The sequence below is a fragment of the Dama dama genome, chromosome X, assembly GCF_033118175.1.
Source record: "Dama dama isolate Ldn47 chromosome X, ASM3311817v1, whole genome shotgun sequence".
NCBI lineage: Eukaryota > Metazoa > Chordata > Mammalia > Artiodactyla > Cervidae > Dama > Dama dama.
In genome coordinates this window covers 13,044,110-13,067,667 of record NC_083714.1, presented here as the reverse complement: position 1 = coordinate 13,067,667, position 23,558 = coordinate 13,044,110, and the positions used below count along the sequence as shown (strand labels likewise).

At 40.8% G+C, this 23,558-nt stretch overlaps 1 protein-coding gene across 1 annotated transcript; it reads right to left on the bottom strand.

The window, feature by feature from the left end:
* Positions 1-11,426: 11,426 nt before the first annotated feature.
* Positions 11,427-11,804, bottom strand: LOC133052211 (large ribosomal subunit protein eL31-like). Its single transcript, XM_061136978.1, has one exon. The coding sequence runs from the start codon at positions 11,802-11,804 to the stop codon at positions 11,427-11,429; it is 378 nt and encodes a 125-aa protein (XP_060992961.1).
* Between the last annotated feature and the right edge of the window lie 11,754 nt (positions 11,805-23,558).

Genomic DNA, 23,558 nt, shown 5'->3' with positions numbered 1-23,558 from the left:
CACCAGAGAAGTCACAGAGTGCTGTATTTTTTTTCTTGTTCGTTTGTGATTCAAGGTTGGATTGTAAACAGCTTTTAGTTGGCAAGCAGAGAAGACAGTGAAGATATCCTGTCTTCACAAGATAACAACAGTAGGGTCTTTATCCATTGCAAAGAATCAACAGTGGCCAGAGGTGATGGTGTCTACCTGAAAAGGGGGCAGCAGCCTGAAAGCAATAAAGATGTCAAGATGTCAAGAGGTAGACTGTCTACTTACATAAGTATTGGGAAGAAATGTGGGAAATAAATTTGATCCAAGAGGATTCCAGTTTATTTTTTAAGTGAATTAACTAAGAGACTTTTATCTAGAACTATTACAACTGAATGGGCTTCCTTGGTGACTCAGATGGTAAAGAATTGACCTGCAATGTGGGAGACCTTGGTTCATTCAATTCCTGGGTTCGGAAGATCCCCTGAAGAAGAGGAGCCTAACGGACTATAGTTCACAGGGTCACAAAGAGTCGGACACGACTGAGCGACTAACACACACACATTACAGTTCAATAATTAAAAGAAAAATAACCCAATTTGAAAATGGGGGAAATTACTTGAATAAGCATTTCTCCAAAGAAGATGTACAAATAGCCAATAAGTAAATGAAAAGATACTCAACATCATTATTCATCAGGGAAATGTAAAACAAAACCACAATGAGATACAACTTGACTCTCAAAAAGATGGCTATGATTGAAAAGACAGATAATAACCAGTGCTTTTGAGGATGTGATGGAATTGGAAAATTCATTTATTACTAGTGGGAATATAAAATGGTGCAGCAGCTTTGGAGAACAGTCTGGAAATTCCTCAAAAAGTTAAGCACACAGCTACTATATGACCCAGCAATTCTACTTTTATACTCTACAAAAAGGAAAACACATGCCCACACAAAAACTTGTACATGAATAGTCATATAGTATTATTTATACTAGCCAAAAAAGTAGAAAAAACCCCAAAGTCCATCAGCAGACAAAAGGACAAACAAGATGTGTTATACCCAGTACAATGGAATATTATTCAGCAATAAAAAGGAATGAAGTACCTATACATGCTATAATATGGGTGAACTTTGAAAAGTGAAATTGAAAGAAGCCAGACTAAAAAAATATTATATAATGAACATAAATTTCTCCAAATGAGAGATACAAATGCCAATAGTTACATAAAAAGATGCTCAACATTTATCAAGGCAATGCAAACCAAAACTACCATGAGATATCACCTCACAGTTATTAGGATGGCTACTATTAAAAAAACAAAAAGCAAAATATACCAGGTGTTGGCAAGGTTGTGGAGAAATTGGAACCCTTGCACACTGTTGGTGGGAGTGTAAAATGTTGTAGCAGGTATGGAAAACAGTATGAACATTCCTCACAAAATTAAAATTAGAACTACTATATGACCTAGCAATCCCACTTCTAGGTATATATCCAAAAGAATTGAAATCAGGATCTCAAACAGAAATTTGCATTCTCATGTTCATTGTAGCATTATTCACAATAGCCAAGACATGGAAACAACCCAAGTGTCCATCAATAGATGAACGGATATAGAAGATGCCATACACACACACACACACACACACACACACACATATATATTCATATTATCAGCCTTAAAAAGAAGGAAGTCTGACTACTTCTGACAACATGAATGAATCTGAAGGACGTTGCTGCTGCTGCTAAGTCACTTTAGCTGTGTTCGACTCTGTGCAACCCCATAGACGTTAGACTAAGTGAATAAACTGGTCATAGAAGGACAAATACTGCCAGATTCCACAGAAATATTTTATGAATCCTTTCATACGAAGTGTCCAGAATAGGTAATCTGAGAAACAGAACTTATATTACTGGTTGGTTGCCAAAAGATAGCAAGAAGAATTTGGAGGTATGGGAAATGACTATTAATGGATATAAAGTTTCTTTTAGCGGTGATGAAATTATTCTAGAATTAGTGTTGATCAACTCTGTGAATACATACTAAAAGCTACTAAATTGTAGATGAGTCAATTGCATGGCATGTAAATTATATCTCAATAAAAAGGCTGCAGTCCATGGGGAGAGTCAGACATGACTGAGCGACTTCATTTTCACTTTTCACTTTTATGCATTGGAGAAGGAAATGGCAACCCACTTCAGTGTTCTTGCCTGGAGAATCCCAGGGATGGGGTTGCACAGAGTCGGACACGACTGAAGTGACTTAGCAGCAGCAGCAGCAAAACTATTTAAAAATGAATTTATTAAACAGACTCAACCCTCTGTACTGCATCATTTCCCAAAGTTGGAAAAAGAGAAAACTTAAAGATTTCTGTTCTTTATTGTAACCTTTATTCTTCTTTATCTCTTGAAAAAGCCTTTAGACCACTGCCCCTTAGAAATTCAGCTTAAGTTCACGAAGAAGGCTAAAGAGTTTTGCTCAGCATAAAAGTTCCTTTCCAACTGTGTGTTTATCAGAAAAGTCTCCCTGGCTTCAGTGTTCATTTGTATACCTACCTCATCATTTACTCCAGGCCACTCTCCTCAGTGTATTTGGTCTCTTCCTGACTATTGTAAAAAAGACAAATATTATTGAACACACACACACACACACACACACACAAGCCAGCTAACTAACAAACCCAAAACATTACAGAGAATTCCCAAAGTCTAGCGTTAGAAAGGACCTTGAAATGCAGTAATATACACTAGACAAACTCAGATGGGTAATAGACAATCCTTTGCATGAACATATCTACATGAAAGCAATTTCATAATTTCTTGGTTTTTTGCTAACTTTATTAGACATTGCAGTTGATTTTGGGGGTGGGGGTGGGGGGGTGGGGGCGCTGTGCTGTGCAGCTTGTGGGATTTTAGCTCCCTGACCAGGAATCAAGTCTGGGCCGGTGGCAGTGAGAGGGCAGACTCCTAACCACTAGACAGCCGGGGAAGTCTCCATAATTCCTTTTGATATGTAGCACAGCCAGTCTCCTTGCCTCATCTGGCAGTTTCCTCTATTGTGAAATCTAAATTAAGTCCTGGGAATCCTCAGAAAGGAAAAGGCATTATGAATCTAAAAAAAGGAAGTGGAGTGAAGAAAAGAATGGCTATTTTGTGGGGGTGGAAGTGACTAGCTTTTACTGAAGACTTTATAAACAGCGGTAAACAGGCAGACAGCACTTCGACTCTAAGACCATTACCCTAGCTATGATAAAAAGCTTTTCTATTGATGTGGAGAAAAATGACTTTAAAGTGGAAACTCCCTAGGCAATTAATTCCTAGTTTTATCTAAGACTTTCCTTTCTGAATTTGAAACTCAATGATTTCCTTCTGTGGTTTTATCAATGGGCCAGAGGTCTGATAAAATTGCTTCCTTCCTGCACTTGGAACTATGCCATCTCTCTTGGAAGAAGTAATGTACCTGCCTTTCTGGCCTGGCTCAGGACTCAGTGGAACAAGAGGCACAGATGTGTAGCCAAAAAGTGCAAAGGCAGGCCAATATGACTAGCCCAGGGATGGATCAGAACGGATTTGACTTGAGTCCTCTCTCTCTATCTCTATCCTCTCTCTCTGTCTCTATGATCAGCTTACATACCACTTTGCTTTGCCCAGGTAGTCTGTGAGTTGAATCAAGAGCATAGTTTGGAAGTAACCATGGTTTATGCATGATTCTGGGTTTTCTCTTGTTGGCTTTGTCATTAATACAGTTTTAGAAAATTTAGTCAGCTGAGTAAATCCCATGGCAGGAGATAGGCATTATGTGGAACTCTTGAAGGTAAGTGCTCTTGACAATTTGAGCAACAAGGTAAAAAGTAAAACTCACTTCCATTGGCTCTGCTCTCCCTTCCCTCTAACCAATTTAAGAAAATCACAAGGTGACCTTTCAGCTTTGGCAAATATCCCTGGTGACCTGATAGTGCTATCCTCATGCCCAATATCAACCTTTCCCAGAAGAAGAATAGGGAGGTCTCCTATCCCCCAATTTCCTTATCTACCATCATACTTACTATTCTGCCATATGAGGGCTATTCCTTCATTACGAAAATGCAGCAATTACACAAGGGAAGAGTGATACATTAAGCCACCAACTACATTTAACACCTTCAGTAGAGTTCATTTGCTAGTTGGCAGAAGGGAAAGCAGTTCCCTGAGGGATTATTAGGATGTGTACTATTGAATAGTAGAGGGATCCTGAGCCAGGAGGCTGGATAGAGGGAATCAGGATCAAGGAGAATGATGGTGCTGAAAGGACAGGTAGAAGGAGGCCAAAGACAATCCCTGCTGTACAGGAGAGGAGCTCAGAGGAGAATCTTCAAAAAGGGACCCTTCAGCATTCCTGGCTCAACCGAGAGAACTGAGTGACACAATTACAGAGAATAGCATGGCAGCAGGGGCTCTGGCAGCAAAAGAGGTCTACTTGCAATGTGGCAACTTTGTCAGCCACTAAAAGGTAGCTGACAACTAGATTTTAAGCACGAAAGGATTTGACATGTCTTGCTGTTTGTAGATATGTGGGTTTGGTTACCCCAAAAAATGAGTCTGGAGAGAGAGTTGGAGAGAATGAACAAGAACAAAGGTGCAGTGCCAAAGTTCATTGCAGCACTGTTTACAACAGTCAAGACATGGGAAGCAACCTAAATGTCCATCGACAGTGTGTGCATGCGTGCTAAGTCACTTCAGTCGTGTCTGACTCTTTTCAACCCCATGGACTGTAGCCTGCCAGGCTCCTCTGTCCATGGGATTCTCTAGGCAAGAATACTGGAGTGGGTTGCTGTGCCCTCCTTCAGGGATATTCCCGACCCAGCGATCAAACCTTTGTCTCTTACATCTCCTGCCTTGGCAGGCAGGTTCTTTACCTCTAGCACTACCTGGAAGCCCATGGTGTATATATAACAATAGAATATTACCCAGCTGCTAAAAAGAAGGAAATAATCCTATTTGCAGCAACATGGATGAACCTAGAGATTGTTATACTAAGTGGAATCAGACAGCAAAGGAGAAATATCATATGACATCCTTATATGTGAAATATGAAAAGAAATGATACAAATGAACTCACAGAACAGAAACTCACAGACTTATAGAATGAACTTGTGGTTGCCAGGGGGGAGGAATAAGGGGAAGGGCTTAGTTAGGGGGTTTGGGATGGACATGTACACACTGCTATATTTAACATGGATAACCAACCAGAACCTACTGTATAGCACATGGAACTCTGCTCAATGTTATGTGGCAGCCTGGATGGGAGGGGAGTTTCCCGGAGAACAGACACATGTATATCAGTGGTTGAGTCCCTTGCTGTTCATCTGAAACTATCACAACATTGTTAGTCAGCTATACCCCAATACAAAATTAAAGATAGAAGATTAAAAAAGAATAAAGGTGTAGTGAATGTGAATGGGGAGTGGAAAGGTTGGGGGGATGACAGCCTTCATGACATTAAAGTGCTTGTCTGGGGCTCTCTGAGAAATGCTTTGCTGATTTCTTTTTCTCCCTTGTACTTCCCTTCTTCCCTCTCTCTTATTTGTCTCCTCTCTTGCTCCCATTCTCCTAGGAAACCCTGCCTCTCCCTGCCTTCTCCCCTGACTGCATTTTTAAGGATGTCAGCGGTCCTCTTTAGTCTTCCTTTGGCTCTGGCTTATCTCAGTCCCAGCTGGTGTCCCTCCGAACCAAGAGCCTGCTGGCAGACATTGTTTTCACAAATTAAGTCACGTATTGGGCCCAAGGTCTACATACACGGTGTTAATTATCAGCTCATCAATTAAGGGTGAGCAGCTGTACGCTTTGTGTGTTTTTCCAGAGCTGCACGGGGAGTCCTGGTAGCTGCTCACTAGTTTGGGCTCTGGTTCCCAGTGGAGTTGGAGGAAATAATTTGCTTTGGCTGTGGGTGACCTGTTACAATAGAATTGCTCTGTTTCTCCTTGGCGTCTAGACTATTCCCTATTACCCCATCTGATTGTAAGAACTTCCCCTGCACAGGGTGGAGCTTTGATAACAACCCAAACAAAGAAGATGGAATAGAGACGCAGACCTAGAGAATGGCTTGTGGATACAATGGAGGAAAGAGAGGGTGGGACAAATTGAGAGAGTAGGACTGACGTATATACACCACCATGTGTAAAGCAGATAGCTGGTGGGAAGCTGCTGCATAGCACAGGGAGCCCAGCTTGGTGCTCTGTGGTGACCTAGAGGGGTGGGAGGGAGGCTCAGGAGGGATGGGACATATGTATACTTATAGCTGATTCATATTGTTATACAGCAGAAACCAACACAACATTGTAAAGCAATTATATGCCAATTTTTAAAAAAAGTATACATGAATAACCTAAAAGGAATGGGGCTAGATTTAACAAAAAGGGGAGCACAGAAGGAATCGCATCTTACTCAGCAGTCCTTCCTCCTTTCTCAACAGCAACCTCCTTCTCCCACTTCCCGTCATACTAGACGGGTGTGGGATGTGGATGAGGTGGTGTTTTTGTACTAGGAGTTACTTCCTATAGATTATGGAAGGTTAGGAGAACCATGTCTTTCTTTGCACCCAAAGGGCCACTGAGAAAGGGATGTAGGAAGCAATACTTTCTCTCTCTAGCCATTTTTCTCCCCTCCTGGAGTTTGGAGTATTAAGTAGAAAACACTGTCATAGATGTTTCTAAAGTCAGGTATTTCCCAGAGGTTCAAAGGCACTCTGAGTCTTCCAGGCTCAGTTGGCTTCTTTCACCTAGGGTTCTGCTGCTTTTGAAGCTCACATTTGGATGAATAGAAGGAAAGGGCCAAGGAGTCTGTTGGCCTCCTTGAACTATGCAGAGTCTTAATGGTTAAAGAAGTCAGAAAGAGTTAGTACCTGAGGGTGAAGAGTTAGAGGCCATTCTGAGAGTTCTCCAGAAAGTTTCAGTTCAGTTCAGTTCAGTCACTCAGTCATGTCTGACTCTTTGTGACCCCATGAATCGCAGCATGCCAGGCCTCCCTGTCCATCACCACTCCTGGAGTTTACTCAAACTCATGTCCATCGAGTCGGTGACGCCAGAAAGTTTGGTGGTCTCCAAATTCTACCTGTACTTCTTCAGCCTCCTGTGCTCATGAAATGATATGATAGATGCTCATGAAATGCTTACTCACTTGAAAGGAAAATGAAGTCACATTCTTTGAAGCCACTGGCTAGCTTCCATTAAGCCCATATAGATTTTTTTCTTGGAGACGGGCTAGTAACATAGATCTGTACTGATCTTCAGGACTTTTCAAATCATTGTATTGGAGCTACAACCATGATACATGTTGGGGAAAAGATGCCTTTTTGACAAAAGCCAGCACCATCTGTTACATGCATTAAATTTAAGTGACTAATGGAGGGTTTGAGATTCACAGAGGTGAAGTGACTTATTGAGCTTCTATAGTAGGATGAGGAGGAAGGTAAGAACATAAAACAAATATTCTAACTCTTCTTCTACTAAGAGAATAATTTCATTCCCCTGGTTACAATGGTGACAAAGGAAATTCCACTGTTTGATAGTTCTGCATATGACTAATATAAAGGTGGTCAATTCACATAAGCAGGATGCAGCCCTGAAATTAAAAGACGCTTGCTCCTGAGAAGAAAAGCGATGACAAACCTAGACAGCGTATTCAAAAGCAGAGACATTACCTTGCTGACAAAGGTCCATCTAATCAAAGCTATAGTTTTTCGTGTAGTCATGTATGGATGTGAGAACTGGACAATAAAAAAGACTGAGTACTGAAGAACTGATGCTTTTGAACTGTGGTGCTGGAGAAGTCTCCTGAGAGTCCCGTAGACAGCAAGGAGATCAAACCAGTCAATCCTAAAGGAAATCAACCCTGAATATTTATTGGAAGGACTGATGCTGGAGCTGAAGCTCCAATACTTTGGCCACATGATGCGACTGGAAAAGACCCTGGGAAAGATTGAGGGCAGGAGGAGAAGGGGGCAGCAGAGGATGAGATGGTTGGATGGTTGATGGTTGCATCAAACTCAGTGGACAAGAGTTTGAGCAAACTCTGGAAGAGAGTGAAAGACAGGGAAGCCTGGCACGCTGCAGTCCATGGGGTTGCAAAGAGTTGGACACGATTGAGAGACTGAACAACAAAGGAATAGGGAAGTAGCATTATGGTGACTCATCAGATGCAAAATGCCCACTCCCCACCCCTGACTAAATTGTATTTCCAAGAACTTCATATAGAATGTGACAATGCTGACTTTGCATATGTTTATGATTAAGGTCCTGCAACATCTCATCTCACGTATTTCCACAGCACATTTCCCTTTGAATACAAGCATCTTTTTCATTTTATAAAATGCTAAGTACTATAATGGTTCGTTTTGCACATTCATTTTCTTTCTGAAAATAATTTCTTCATATATGAGCCTTTTTTGTAACACAGGTTACATCTGCATTGCAAGGGAAGAATGTTCTTTGTCAGTTAATGATGCTTGGTCAATTGGATATCCATATAGTAAAAAAAAAAGTGACTCGACTTCTATTTTGCATATACACAAAAGTTCATCCCATGTGGGTTAATCAAATAGCATATTTATGATCTTGTGGCTAGGCAATAAACATGTAGAGTAGCTGTTTTAATACCCATGTCTACCAATTCTCTTGGCTGTGCATTTTGGGGACTATTTATATTGATTGATTTTTCTCCTCATTATGAGTTGTATTTTCCTGCTCCTTTGCATGCCTGGTACTTTTTGACTAGACGCCAGACACTTTGAATTTTACATGGTTGGCTGCTGGATTTTTTTTTAATTCCCCTTTTTAAAGCTTTGTTTTAAGACACAATTAAGACACTTGGAAACAGTTTGATCATTTTGAGGTTTACTTTTAAGAGCTGTTAGGTTATACCAGAAGCTACCAAAATATTTTAGTCTAGGGTTAAATTTGTTCTCTCTACTGAGATAATATCCTTCTGTGTACTTTATCTGATGTCCCAATCATTAAGAGATTTCTTGACTTTGGCTTTTAGGAATGTGAACTCTTAACAGTTTTGTTTGACCTCCAAGAACTGTTCTGCCTGCTCCTTTCTGACGGTCTGAGGGTAGTTTCCTTACAACACATGATCAGAATCCACCGGAAAATTGGAAAGGGTAGCACCTGCATGTTTCCATAGCTCTCACTCTGTGTATACTCCTCCTATCTATTACTCTGCCCTGCATATTCTAACACCTTGGCCTCCTGAAATCCTCCACTCTATCTCCTCAACTTAGTGAGAATACCAGACTCTTTCCAGTTTTGCACTTCCTGCATTATGTGCTGGAAACTCTTTCCCAGAAGTAAGCTAGGGCAATCATAGGGCTCACCTTACGTGTTTCCCTTCTTTCAGGGATCCTGTGAGGTCTTGCTGCCCAATGTTTATAAAGCATTGTTTTGTATATTTGTCTTTTTTTCCAGTTTTGTTTAGAAATAATTAACGTTTATGACTGTGAAAGTTGAAGGCACAGAGCATGATTGATATACATATATTGTGAAATGATTACCACAATAGGTTCAGCAAACATCCGTCTTATAGATACAGTAAAGAGGAAAGAAAGAAAAAAAACTTTTTGCTTATCATGAGAAATCAGGACTTACTTTCTTAACTTTTCTATATATCATGTAGCAGTGTTAGCTATAGTTATCATATCACGTATTACAACCCTATTCTGTGCTGTGGTTAGTCCCTCAGTCGTGTCTGACTCTTTTAGACTCTATGGACTGTAACCCACCAGGCTCCTCTGTCCGTGGGGATTCTCCAGGCAAGAATACTGAAGTGGGTTGCCATGCCTTCCTCCTGGGGATCTTCCCAACCCAGGGATCAAACCCAGGTCTCCTTCATTGCAAGCGGATTCTTTACCATCTGAGATACCAGGGAAGCCCATATTATATCCCTAGTACTTATATCGGAGAAGACAATGGCACCCCACTCCAGTATTCTCGCCTGGAAAATCCCATGGACAGAGGAGCCTGGTAGGCTGTGGTCCATGGGGTCGCTAAGAGTCGGACACGACTGAGCGACTTCACTTTCACTTTTCACTTTCATGCATTGGAGAAGGAAATGGCAACCCACTCCAGTGTTCTTGCCTGGAGAATCCCAGGGACGGGGGAGCCTGGTGGGCTGCCGTCTATGGGGTCGCACAGAGTCGGACATGACTGACGCGACTTAGCAGCAGCAGCAGCACTTACATATTTTGCAAACTAGAAGTTTAGACCTTTTGACCACTTCCTCCAATTCCGCCTCCGTCTTTAATCACAAATCTGATCTCTTTTTCTATGAGTTTTTAAAAAAGATTTCACATGTAAATAAGGTCATAAACTATTTGTCATTTTCTGTCTGACATTTCATTTAGTATAATGCCTTCAAGGTCCATCCATATTGTTGTAAATGATAAGATTTCATCCTTTTTGTGGCTAAGTAATAGTCCATTGTGTGTGTAATTTTTAAAATCATAACTTCTTTATTCATTCATCTATTGATGGGTACTTAAGTTGCTTCCACATCTTAGTTATTATAAATAATACTGCTATGAATATTGGGGTGCAGATATGTTTTTTTAGTTTGTGTTTTCCTTTGGATATGTTCCAGAAGTAGAATTGCTCGATCACATGGTGGTTTTATTTTTAATTTTTGAGGGCCTTCCATACTATTTTTCATAGTGTCTATACCAATTTACAATCCCACAAGCTGTGCACAAGAATTCTCTTTTTGCCACATCCACACCAGCATCTTTTTTTGATGATGGCCATTCTAACAAATGTGAATTTTTAATTTGATTTTAATTTGCATTTCCTTAATGATTAGTGATGTTGAGAATCTTTCCACATATCCATTGGCCTCTCATATATCTTTTTTGGAATAGTGTCTATCACAGTCCTTTGCCCATTTTTGAATAGGGTTATTTGTTTTTCTGCTATTGAGTTGTGTGAGTTCTTTAATATTTTATATGTTAACCTCTCATCATATGTATGATTTGCAAATATTTTTCTCATCCCATAAGTTTTCTTTTCATTTTACTGATGGCTTCTTTTGCTGTGAAGAGGCTTTTTAATTTGAGGTAGTCCCACTTGCTTATCTTTTTATTTTGTTGTTAGTGCTTTATGTGTCATATCCAAAAAACCATTACCAAGACCCATGTCAAGGAGATTTCTTCTAGGTGTTTTATGCTTTCAGGTCTTACATACAAGTTTTTTCATCCATTTTGAGTTAGTATTTACAAGAGGTATAAGGTATAAGGCATGTGTTCATCTTCTTTCTTTTTTTATTGAAATATAGTTGATTTACAATGTGGTATTAGTTTCTGGTGTATAGCAAAGGGATTCAGTTATAGATGTAATGTATATAATGTATATGTATATATTCTTTTCCATGGTGGTTTATTACAGGAATTTTTTTTTGCAGTTCAATAACTTTATTGGTCAATCAGCAGTTAGTTCTCATCCACACTGACTGTCTGTAGATCTTTGAAGGTGGTGACAGGCACGTAGATAACCAACATGTAGAGCTTGTTTGGCGAGTCTTTGTCTTCATTACATTTTCTGGACAACCGCACATGGATCCGGTATGCAACATTCCTTATTCCTTTGGCCCAGATGGCTTTGTTGAGTCTGGTGTCCATGTGCACATCTGGAGTTCCCATCTCCTTCATGGCAAATTTCCAGATTTCTTTGAGTGCCCTAGGGGCATGCTTCTTAAAACCCACTTCATGGAGGCGCTTGTGAATGTTGATAGTGTATTCTCTGGCCACCACCTCATTGATGGCAGACCAGCCCTTCTTCTTCTCACCCCCCTTCTTTGCGGGAGCCATCTAAACAAACCCAGGTGACAAGGACACTCAGGGCGAGTGTGTCAAACCTAAGTCAAGGCCTCCCTCTTGGCCCGGCCTCACACAGCTGCTCTTGGGATGGTTTCTGGGCACCTATTACAGGATATTGAATATAGTTCCCTGTGCTATATAGTAGGACCTTGTTGTTTATCCATTCTATATACACCAGTTTGCATCTGCTAAACCCAAATTCCCAATTTAGCCCTCCCCTCCCTCCTCCCCACTGTGGCAACCACAAGCCTCTTCTCTATGTCTGTGAGTCTTTTTCTGTTTCATAGATAGGTTCATTTGTGTCATATTTTAGATTCCACATATAAGTGATATCATATGGTATTTGTCCTTCTCTTTCTAACTTCACTTAATATACTGATCTCTAGGTCCATCCTTGTAGCTGCAAATGGCATTATTTCATTCTTTTTATGGCTGAGTAATATTTCATTATATCTGTATCTATATATATGTATACACACACACACACACATATACCAAATCTTCTGTCAATGGACATTTAGGTTGATATCTTGGCTATTGTAAATAGTGCTGCTATGAACACAGGGATGCATGCATCTTTTGAAATGATAATTTTATCTGGATATATGCCCAGGAGTGGGATTGCTGGATCATATGGTAACTTTATTTTTATTTTTAAGGGACCTCCATACTGTTCTCCATAGTGCCTGTACCAATTTATATTTCCACTAACAGTGTAGGAGGGTTCCCTTTTCTCCAGACCCTTTTCAGCATTTGTTATTTGTAGATGTTTTAATAATGGCCATTCTCATTGGAAAAGACCTGGATGCTGGGAAATATTGAAGGTGGGAGGAGAAGGGGATGACAGAGGATGAGATGGTTGGATGGCATCACTGACTCGATGGACATGAGTTTGAGCAAGCTCCAGGAGTTGGTGATGAACAGGGAAGTCTGCTATGCTGTGGTCCATGGGGTTGCAAAGAGTCAGACACAACTGAGCGACTGAACTGAACTGACTGATTCTGACTGGTGTGAGGTGATACCTCATTGTAGTTTTGATGTGCATTTCTCTAATAATTACCAGTTTCATTCTGAATAACAATTATTCTAGTACCATTTATTAAAGATACTGTCTTTTCTCCTTTGCAGGTTCTTGGTTCCCTAGTTGATAGTATATGTTTGAGTTTATTTCTGAGCTCTCAATTCTGTTCCATTGGTCTATTTGCTATATTATAGTGTTTTGATGGCTATAGCTTTATAGTATAGCTTGAAATCAAGAACTGTGATGTCTCCTGCTTTGTTCCTCTTTATTAGAATTTCTTTGATGATGAGTCTTTTCTGGCTCTGTATAAATTTTAGGACTGTTTTTTTTTTCTATTCCTATAAACAACACCATTGTAATTTTGATAGGGATTGCATTGGATCTACAGATAGCTTTTGGTATTATTGACATTTAACAATATTAATTCTTCTAATCCATGAATATAGGATACATTTCCATTTGTCTGTGCCTTCTTCAATTTCTTTCATCAATGTCTTACAGTTTTCAGGGTATAAATCTTTAATCTCCTTAGTTTAATTTATTCCTAAGGATTTTTTTAAAATACTATTGTAAATGGGATTGATTTCTTTATTTCTTTTTCAGAAAAGTCATTAGTATACACAAATGCTACCAATTTTTGTATGTTAATTTTGTATCCGGCAAATTGACTGAATTCATTGATCAAATCTGTTTTCTGGCTGAACTTTTAGGACTTTCTATATATAAAATCATGTTATTTGCAAATAGAGACAATGTTACTTTTTCTGTTTCAATTCTACTATCTTTTTATTTTTTTCTTGTGTGATTGCTCTAGCTAAGACTTCTAGTAATTTGTTGAGTAGGAATGATAGAGTGAACACCAATGTCTTGTTCCTAATCTTAGACAGCTCTGCATATTACTAATATAAAGCCCGCTCAGTTTGCCATAAGCAGGAATAGGGAAGTAGCTTTATGGTGACTCATCAGATGTAAAATGCTTGCCTCCACTCCACCTTCCCCAACAAAATTATATTTCATACAGAACTGTAACAATGCTAAGTATAATAATGCGTTATATATGTTCTTGATAAGAATCCTGCAACACTTTATCTGTTACGTTTCCATGGCACATTTCCCTTTGAATACAAGTATCTTTTTCATCTTATGAAATGCCAGGTACTACAATAGTTCTTCTTGCACATTTGTCTTCTTTCTTAAAAATATTTTTTAAAAGCTTTCATTCATTGATTTATAGAAGCATGCTTTACTTTTAATGACACTGTATCTAAGCCGTTGCTAGCCAGGCCTTAATTATGCTCCTGCTTTCTGTCTCCCCTTTCTTTTTTCCTGTCTTTTTCTTCCTATCTTGTAATTATAAATAGTGTAATGTTCAACTTGACTGGCTTGCATTTAGGACTTTCCCCAAAGGCCTTAACAGAGGACCTGGGGATGAGCCAGTATTTCACAAGTTTGGTTTGGATAAGTACCCCAGAGGTTTCCCTAGTTTCCAGTCTGCCAAGTTAGCCTGACAATCTCCCCAAAATCACTTCTCCTGCTGTGCTCTGCCCCTTGGACTTCCAGGGAATCTATTCAATTGGGCCCTTGTCTTCTAAGAGGCCCAGGTATGCTGGTATCTAAGGTGTAGCTAAACAAACCCAGTGGGGAATGGGGAGCTGCCTGTGTTAACACCATCAGAAGAGCCATTCCTCTCATCCATCTTTCATCACAATTCCCAGCAAACATTAAGCACTTGGTTTCAAAGGAAAAGACACATTCCCCTGACTCCTGTGGCTTCTGTGCTGTGAGCGCCAGCAACACACTCAACCAACAGGCACACAAATATAAATGCGTAGGAAATGCTAAAGGGGCAGCACTGAACAATGGGGTGTGTATGTGTTTCAAAGCTACCTAAGTTGAGGCAATGTTTTCTAGGCTTTTATCCTTTCCAAAAAATGTAGGGCATAGATGACTATAAATTAAATGGTACTAATAGCCAGTACAATGGCACCCCACTCCAGTACTCTTGCCTGGAAAATCCCATGGACGGAGGAGCCTGGTAAGCTGCGGTCCATGGGGTCGCTAAGAGTCAGACACGACTGAACGACTTCACTTTCACTTTTCACTTTCATGCATTGGAGAAGGAACTGGCAACCCACTCCAGTGTTCTTGCCTGGAGAATCCCAGGGATGGGGGAGCCTGGTGGGCTGCCGTCTATGGGGTTGCAGAGTCGGACATGACTGAAGTGACTTAGCAGCAGCAGCAGCAGCAGCAGCAATAGCCAGTACCTTTCTAAGTCCATGTCTTTATGCTTCCCCTTTCTCCATCCCTTTTTAAAATAGAGAAGAAAGTCCTGTAGTAAAGCTGTGTACAGCCATACTTTTATTTAGCAGAGGAAAAACATAACCATCTTACATGTGTTGTCCCTTCACTCCTCAGTTCAGTTCAGTCACTCAGTCATGTCTGACTCTTTGCGACCGCATGGACTGCAGCATGCCCAGGCCTCCCCATCCATCACCAACTCCTGGAGCTTACTCAAACTCATGTCTATCGAGTTAGTGATACCATCCAACCACCTCATCCTCTGTTGTCCCCTTCTCCTCCTGCCTTCAGTCTTTCCTAGCATCAGGGTCTTTTCAAATGAGTCAGTTCTTTGCATCAGGTGGCCAAAGGATTGGAGTTTCAGCTTCAGCATCAGTCCTTCCAATGAATACCCAGGACTGATCTCCTTTAGGATGGACTGGTTGGATCTCCTTGCAGTCCAAGGGACTCTCAAGAGTCTTCTCCAACACCACAGTTCAAAAGCATCAATTCTTTGGTGCTCAGCTTTCTTTATAGTTCAACTCTCACATCCATACACGACTACTGGAAAAACCCTTCACTTCTACCTTTCTTTTATTTCTTCCTCCTTTCAGTGTTCTTTTCAACCCCTTTCTTGAGATAAATCTGATCTCTCTCCATCCGCTCCTCTGTCTTCCTTTATTAACCCCTAAAAACATCTCTTTTGGAGATTATAGCTGGAGAGAGAGAGAGAGTAAAGGAGGACAGAGGAGGGAAAAAGGAAGGGAGAGGAAACAAGACAAGGGTGGGTGAGGGCTTTATGGAAAGACAGCTATTTCTCCACATCCTAACATACAGATTCTCTGACTTCCCTTTATTTTGAAAGAAACTAACAGTAATAGGTACCATACAATGAATACTTATGTGCAAGTGCTTTCAATACATTATCACATTTAATTCTTATAACTGTTCAAGCTAGCACCATTGATTGCTCCCATTTTACAGATGAGAAAACAGAGGTTCAGGAAGATTAATCAAGTGGAACAAGATCGCTGCCGTCTAAATACTGACTCTGGTATCTACTAGTTAGGTAAACTTGGGCATGTTGCTTACCTCTCTGTGCCCTGCCTATCACAATTTCTCTCTTCTAGAAAGGTATATAGTCTGTATCCGAGTTGCTAGGAGTTTGTCCTTTACTCAACTGTTAAACTTGTAGGTACCAATTTGTTGATTGGAGAAAATCAGCCCAAATGTATTCCAGGACCTTCCTTCTCCTCCCATGGGTTTGATGCACTTAGCCAAGGATCTTAGGAAGACTTGGTTGGTGAGCAGTTCTGGCCAACTATTTGCTGAACAATTAAACAAACAAACAAACACACGTACTTGGTGTTGGCTATTCCAAATTCCAAGGTTATAGCTGTGAACAAGAAGACATGGCCCCTGTTCTCATGGAACTTTCATTCTAGTGGTGGAGGCAGGCAGACATTAATCACATTGTCATATAAATAAATGCGTACTTGCAACTGTATAAGTGCTACAATGGATCCAATGGGTAAGATCATGGCACTATTAATAAGGAAGGCAGGGAAAACACCTGCAAAGAAGTGATGATGGAGGCAAGATCTGGAAAGAGATGGGGAGTTAATTCTCAAGAAGAGAGAAAGAACTTACTAGAAAAGGAAAGAGCTTGCCCCTTGTGGCAGGAGGGAGTGACACAAATATGGTGAACTGAAGGCAGATGAGTGTGACCAGCGTACAAGGAATGAGCCATGTGTGGTAGGGTATAGTCAACACGTCAGTCTAGCAGGCTCTGTTTTTGAGCACATGAGCATATATGGTAGCCTTCCATCATACTTTCTAAGCATGGTTATGGCACATCAGAGATTTTCCAGGGCAGTAATGAATTTAAACATTCCATTGTATTGTTGCCGTAAGTACATTCACAGCATTAGTTCATGTATTCTAATTTATAGTCTAAAGAATATGGCAGCTGTCTGCATTCTCAGTTTCCTGAACCATGTCTGTTTTGTGGGGAAATGATTTGGCCACAAAAAGTTTCCAAATAGTGAAAGGGGATTAGGGTTAATATACCATGAAGGATGCCATTTACAGTAGGGTGGGGGCACGGGCTAGGCATCTTTCTCCATGATGTCTCATCACTTTCTGATCCCCCTTTCTGTTCCAACCCCTCACTACCTTGTGGGCTGAGGCACTGGTCAGGTGGACCAGTTCCAAGATAGAGTTTCCAGGGACAGGAGATTGAATTGGCCAGGGTAGTGACCTAAGACTGTGAAGATCAGCAAGAGCCAGGGGATGAGGGCAAGCCTGTTCTTAGAGAGCATTGAGAAGGTCAAAAGCTGAGCATGGCAAGCCTAAAGGGTGAATGCAGGGTCACAAATAGGAGATATTTCCAAGAAGGTCTGAAGCCAGGTATGCCAGGGAAGTGCAGAGCAAGGGCAAGAGAGAAGTGAGAGGGTTCAGGGTAATTCACTCAAATGAAGCCCTGAGGTCTGTGACTCATTTCCTTTGGCCACCTGCTGCATAGTGTGTGGATGAGTTGGCCCAGTGTAATGGCATGGGGCCAGGACTTCTCCCGGTTTGCCCAGTGAGAAGTTGTGACTTGCTCCAGAGTATTCTTGAGGTAAAATCTGGTTTCCACCGGCACTCTCCCAATCCACAGTCTTCCTCTTGCACTGACTTGTGCAACCAGCTCTGTGGATCAGAGTTTCAGCACCTCCTCTTCCCCCAGTCCCTGGTTGTCATGGAAGGACAGACATATGGGTAGGTTGGGCTTATTTTAGAGTGCTGGAAGCCACATACCAACTACATGTGCGGGGTTAGTATTGACAGAAAAGAGAATTCAAAGGGTTCACAGTTTCTTGAATTGCAAATAGGCCCAGCAAGGTCTTCAAGCACTTAGTGGAGATGATGTAAATTGGGAGGCAACAGTGTTCAGTAGTTAATGTGGGATGTGTTCAGTGTGGGATGTAGAAAGAAAGTAGAAAGATTAAAGTGAAGTCACTCAGTCATGTCCGACTCTTTGCAACTGCATGGACTGTAGCCCACCACACTCCTCCGCCCATGGGATTTTCCAGGCAAGAGTACTGGAGTGGGTTGCCATTTCCTCCTCCAGGGGATCTTCCAAACCCAGGGATCAAACCCAGGTCTCCTGCATTACAGGCAGATGCTTTACCGCCTGAGCCATCAGGGAAGCCTGAACTCAAATCCCAGCTCTCCCATGTAATGACTGTGTAATCCTAGGTGAGTCACTCAATCTTTCTGTGCCTCAGTTTCTACAGCTGGGAAATGAGGATAATACTATTTATCACAAAAGATTGCTGAACAGCTTATGTGAGGGTATACATCTAAAATACCTAGCATTGTGCCTGGGATGGAGTAAATGTCTGGTAGATGGTAGTGTTTATTTTTATTGGGGAGAGTGTTGGATATGATCTGCTATCTGAATTTTCTTCTCAAGTGCTTGGAATCAACAGTGTTTGGGATGGTGCTTAGTAATTATGGCAGGAAGCAAAGAAGAACTAAAGAGCCTCTTGATGAAAGTGAAAGAGGAGAGTGAAAAAGTTGGCTTAAAGCTCAACATTCAGAAAACTAAGATCATGGCATCTGGTCCCATCACTTCAAGGCAAATAGATGGGAAAATAGTGGAAACAGTGACAGACTTTATTTTTGGGGGCTCCAAAATCACTGCAGATGGTGACTGTAGCCATGAAATTAACAGACACTTACTCCTTGGAAGGAAAGTTATGATCAACCTACACAGTATATTAAAAAGCAGAGACATTACTTTGCCAACAAAGGTCCGCCTAGTCAAAGCTATGGTTTTTCCAGTAGTCATGTATGGATGTGAGAGTTGGACTATAAAGAAAGCTGAGCACCAAAGAATTGATGCTTTTGAACTGTGGTGTTGGAGAAGACTATTGAGTATCCCTTGGACTGCAAGGAGATCCAACCAGTCCATCCTAAAGGAAATCAGTCCTGAATATTCATTGGAAGGACTGAATCTGAAGCTGAAACTCCAATCCTTTGGCCACCTGATGCGAAGAATTGACTCATTTGAAAAAACCCTGATGCTAGGAAAGATTGAAGGCAGGAGGAGAAGGGGTCGACAGAGGATGAGATGGTTGGATGGCATCACTGACTTGATAGACATGAGTTTGAGTAAGCTCCGGGAGCTGGTGATGAACAGGGAGACCTGGTGTGGGGTTGCAAAGAGTTGGACACGACTGAGCGACTGAACTGAACTGAACTGAATTAATGCAGGGAAATGGCAAATAATGGAAACTATCATTGCAGTAAGTGGGTTAAGGGTGCATTCAACATTTAAAACATCCTGAATGGGAACTCAGTGGTAGTAAAGTAGGAAAATCTGTCATGTTGCTGTACAACACGTACTAGCAGGGGTTTAATCTGATGGCCCTTGACAGTGGCCCAGGGCTACCACATTTGGAGTTAGGTCTGGGGTTTGGCTGGACCTCACTGAAATAGCCAGGGACAGGCAGAACCAGAGGGTGAAGCTACTCTTTGCTTAGGAAGCACGGAGATGGTCAAGTCTGGGAGATCTTTGTGAAGGCAAACACAGTATCTAGAGCCAAGGTCAAGAGGCAAGTACCCATAGGAACCAGTTCGGAGTAAATGAAGAGCCAGAGCAGGAGCAAATTGAGTGGGTTCAAGGTGATTGCCATGAAAAGGGCCCTGAGGGCTGGTATTTGGATTTATTGGCTGCCAGCTGAATAGTGTGTGGGTGGGTTGACTGGAGTTTGTTGGTATGGGCTGGGGTAAACAGTAATAATAATCCTGCTCGGTAGATATAATTTCTGTTTTGGAGGGGAGGAAACTGAGAATTAAAGATGTCAAGCAATTGGTTTTATGCCACACAGTTCATCACTAGCAAAGATGGGAAGGTGGGAATGATCCCTAAGAGGATAGTTGAGATAACATGAAAAGCAAAACAAAGTTTCCCCTTGAGGGGTGGGGCGGGGGCAGGAGTAATAATACAATGTTGGCAGTTGTTACACTCTCTGAGACCCTGTTGATTAGAATTGTCATATCATAAGGGATGCAGCTCCCCTGGTGGCTCAGTTGTAAAGAATCCACGTGCCAAGAGATAGACATATATTCAGTTCCTGGGTTGGGAAGATCCCCTGGAGAAGGAAATGGCAATCCACTCCAGTATTCTTGCCTGGGAAATCCCATGGACAGAGGAGCCTGGCAGGCTACAGTCCATGGGGTTAAGAAAGAGTTGGACATGACACGACTTAGTGACTACACAAGGGATGCTGTATGACTTAGCGGTTAAGGAGTATTTCTGGAGCCAGACTGAGAGTCAGACTTTGTTGTTGGTGTTTAGTTGCCAGGTCATATCTTACTCTTTTGTGACCCCACAGACTGTAGCATGCCAGGCTCCTCTGTCCATGGGATTTCCCAGGCAAGAATACTGGAGTGGGTTGCCGTTTACTTCTCCAGGGGATCTTTCCAACCCAGGGATCGAACTCAGGTCACCTGCTTGGCAGGCAGATTCTTTACCACTGAGCTACCAGGAAGACTGCTGGGGTTCAAAATCTACCTCTGCCACTATCATCTGTGTGAAATGGAGAGAATTACTTAACCTTTTAGTGCCACAGTTTTCTCACATGTAAAGTGAGCAAATAATAATATCTATTTTTAGGGTTGTTATATAATTCAATTTATTAATGTAATTAAAGAACTTAGAAAAGTGTGTGGCTCATAATAAGCACTATCTAAAATTTAGTTATTATTATTAATAATAGGCTTATCTCAAATATTTAGATAATGCATATAAAATACTTAGCACAATGCTTGCATATAGTAAGCACTCAATAGAAAAATTATTATTACTATAAATATTCTACAACAATTAAGATTATGCAAGTATTGATCTCAGAAGGAAAGAGGCAGCCTCACAAAATCCACGATAGGGACTACCTTTATGCTAGAAATTTGAGAGGGACCCACTCCTATCCTACAAGTACTGCCCCTTCTCTCATACAACTTTTTAATTGCAAAAGAAATAGGCTAACCTGGGAGACAGAGTGCTCCTATTATTGAAGGCACTGAAGCATAGGCTGCCTAACCCTACTAGACAGGGTTACCATACCGGGGATTGACAGGTAATAATTATATCTAACAGTGATATAAATACTCTTATTATCCCCCTTTTACAGATAAGGAAACTGAGGCACAGAGGGTCATGCTCTTTGCCCAAGATCCCACAGCCAGTAGTGGCTGAGGTTCTTTCTAACCCCTGACAACCTCCTGTGAGATGTAGCTGATTCAATCCCAATACAGTAATATGAGTAAAATTATTGGATCCCCTTTTCTTTTTGCCAGAATGAAGGGGAATGATGGTGAATTCTGGATTAGAGGATTTAAAAGAGGAAAAATATAAAAGAAGACAGTAAAGCTAGTGAGACCTCTAAATACCAACTTGATCACCTCACAGTCTTCTTCAGGGCAGCCTCAGAACCTTGAACCTAACCTCGGGAAATCAAAACTGACTGAATTCTCTCTCCCAGGAATCCTCAGGGGCCCTCAGGATCAGAACTGGCCCAGAATTGGTAATCGGAGACCCAAGTGCCCACACAGAATTGTTCTGCCTGTTTCAGATCTGCAGGGAGCTAACTTGCATTTTGCTCACTGCAGTGGGCTCTATTTCAGTCATCAGTTAGATCTCCTGCCAGAGCTGTGTTCACAGAGGAGGGGAGAGGAAGAGAGGGGATTCCTGGTATGTAGGACAGTTCATAGACATGAGTGAGCAAGTCATATTTACTCTCTCAGGAAACAAGATTACTTGGCTGGAACAATGAGTTGAAGTCAGACAGCAGCAAGAACTGAAGGAAGTTTAACAAGGAGTTGTTTTTTTTTGTTTTTTTGTTTTTTTTTTTACAGAGGGATTTGACAGTGAAGTGAGGACTTTCTATGAGTGGTCATTATCTGAGCAAGAGAAGATCAAAACACTCCAGAAAGATTCCTACTGACCTATGCACCCTACATTGGAGGGAGGTGAGATAGAAGTTCAAGGAGGAGAATTGAAGATAGGAGAGGCTGTGTAATGGCCCAGCCCAAAGACAACTAGAGGCAGAACTGGATGGAAAGATAGTAAAAGCCAAAGGAAGAGAACTGGCAAGAAGGGATAAGTAAATAACTGGTTAATGATCAAGCCTTCTTGATATGTGATGAAATATGTGTTGTATTTCATCACATCTTTACTGAATATAAGTCCTCTGCTTAGAATCCACTTCCTACCTTTATTTAACATTCACTCATCTTTATAGATTTAATCCATCCTCCAGATTGTATAAAAATTATTTGTTCATTTATCTATTTTCTCTACTAGAGTTAGAGCTCCTTGAGGATGATATCTATATCTACCCTTCCTCCCTCTCCATTCTTTTTTTCTTTCTGTTTTTTACCAAATATTTTTGGATACTTACTACAGTCTGAGGAAATCAAGAAAAAACTTTGGACAGACATTCCACCTGATTCTGGCAATACTGAGCTTGGAAATTGATGGCATGTCTTGTGTGAAGCTGTCTCAGTGACTGCCAGAGAATATGAACTTCTCTGGTGTCAGTAGACTAGAAGGTGTGATAGCATAAAAAATGTTTGGTCAAAAAATAGAATAGGGAAACTCTTCCAAACACATTTTACAAGGCCAGCGTTACCCTGATAGCGAAACAAAACAAGGATGCCACACAAGAAGAAAATTACCAGCCAGTAACCCTGATATAGAGGCAGAAATCCTCAACAAAATATTAGCAAATGGAATTAAACAATACAGTAAAAGGATCATACACAATCATCAAGCTGAAATTTATTCCAGGGATGCAAGAAGGGATCAACATCACAAATCAGTCAATATATATCTATACCACATTAGCAACAAAAACAAAAAAGGATAAATATCGAATAATCATCTCAATAGATGCAGAAAAAAATTGAAAAGGCCATCATCCATTTATGATAAAGGTTCCTAACAAAGCAGGTATAGAGGGAAAATACACAAATAATAAAGGATAAATGTGATAAGGCAACAGCTAACATCATACTCAACAATAAAATGATGAAAGTTTTTCTTCTAAGATCAGGGACAAGACTCTCAGGACTTCTATTCAACATAGTATAGCCAGAGCCATAAGGTAAGAAAAATAAATAAAAGACATGCAAATTGGAAAAGAAAAAGTAAAACTGTCACTATTTGCAGATGACACGATATTATGTACAGAAGAACCTGAAAACTACACCAGAAAACTATAGAACTAATAAACAATCCAGCAGGATATGAAATCAATACAAAAATCTACTGTGTTTCTTTGCACCTAATAATGAGCTGTTAGAAGGAGAAACTAAGAGAACAATCCCATCTATAATTGCATCAAAAGGAATAAAATATCTAAGAATAAATTTAACCAGGAGGTTAAACCTACAAG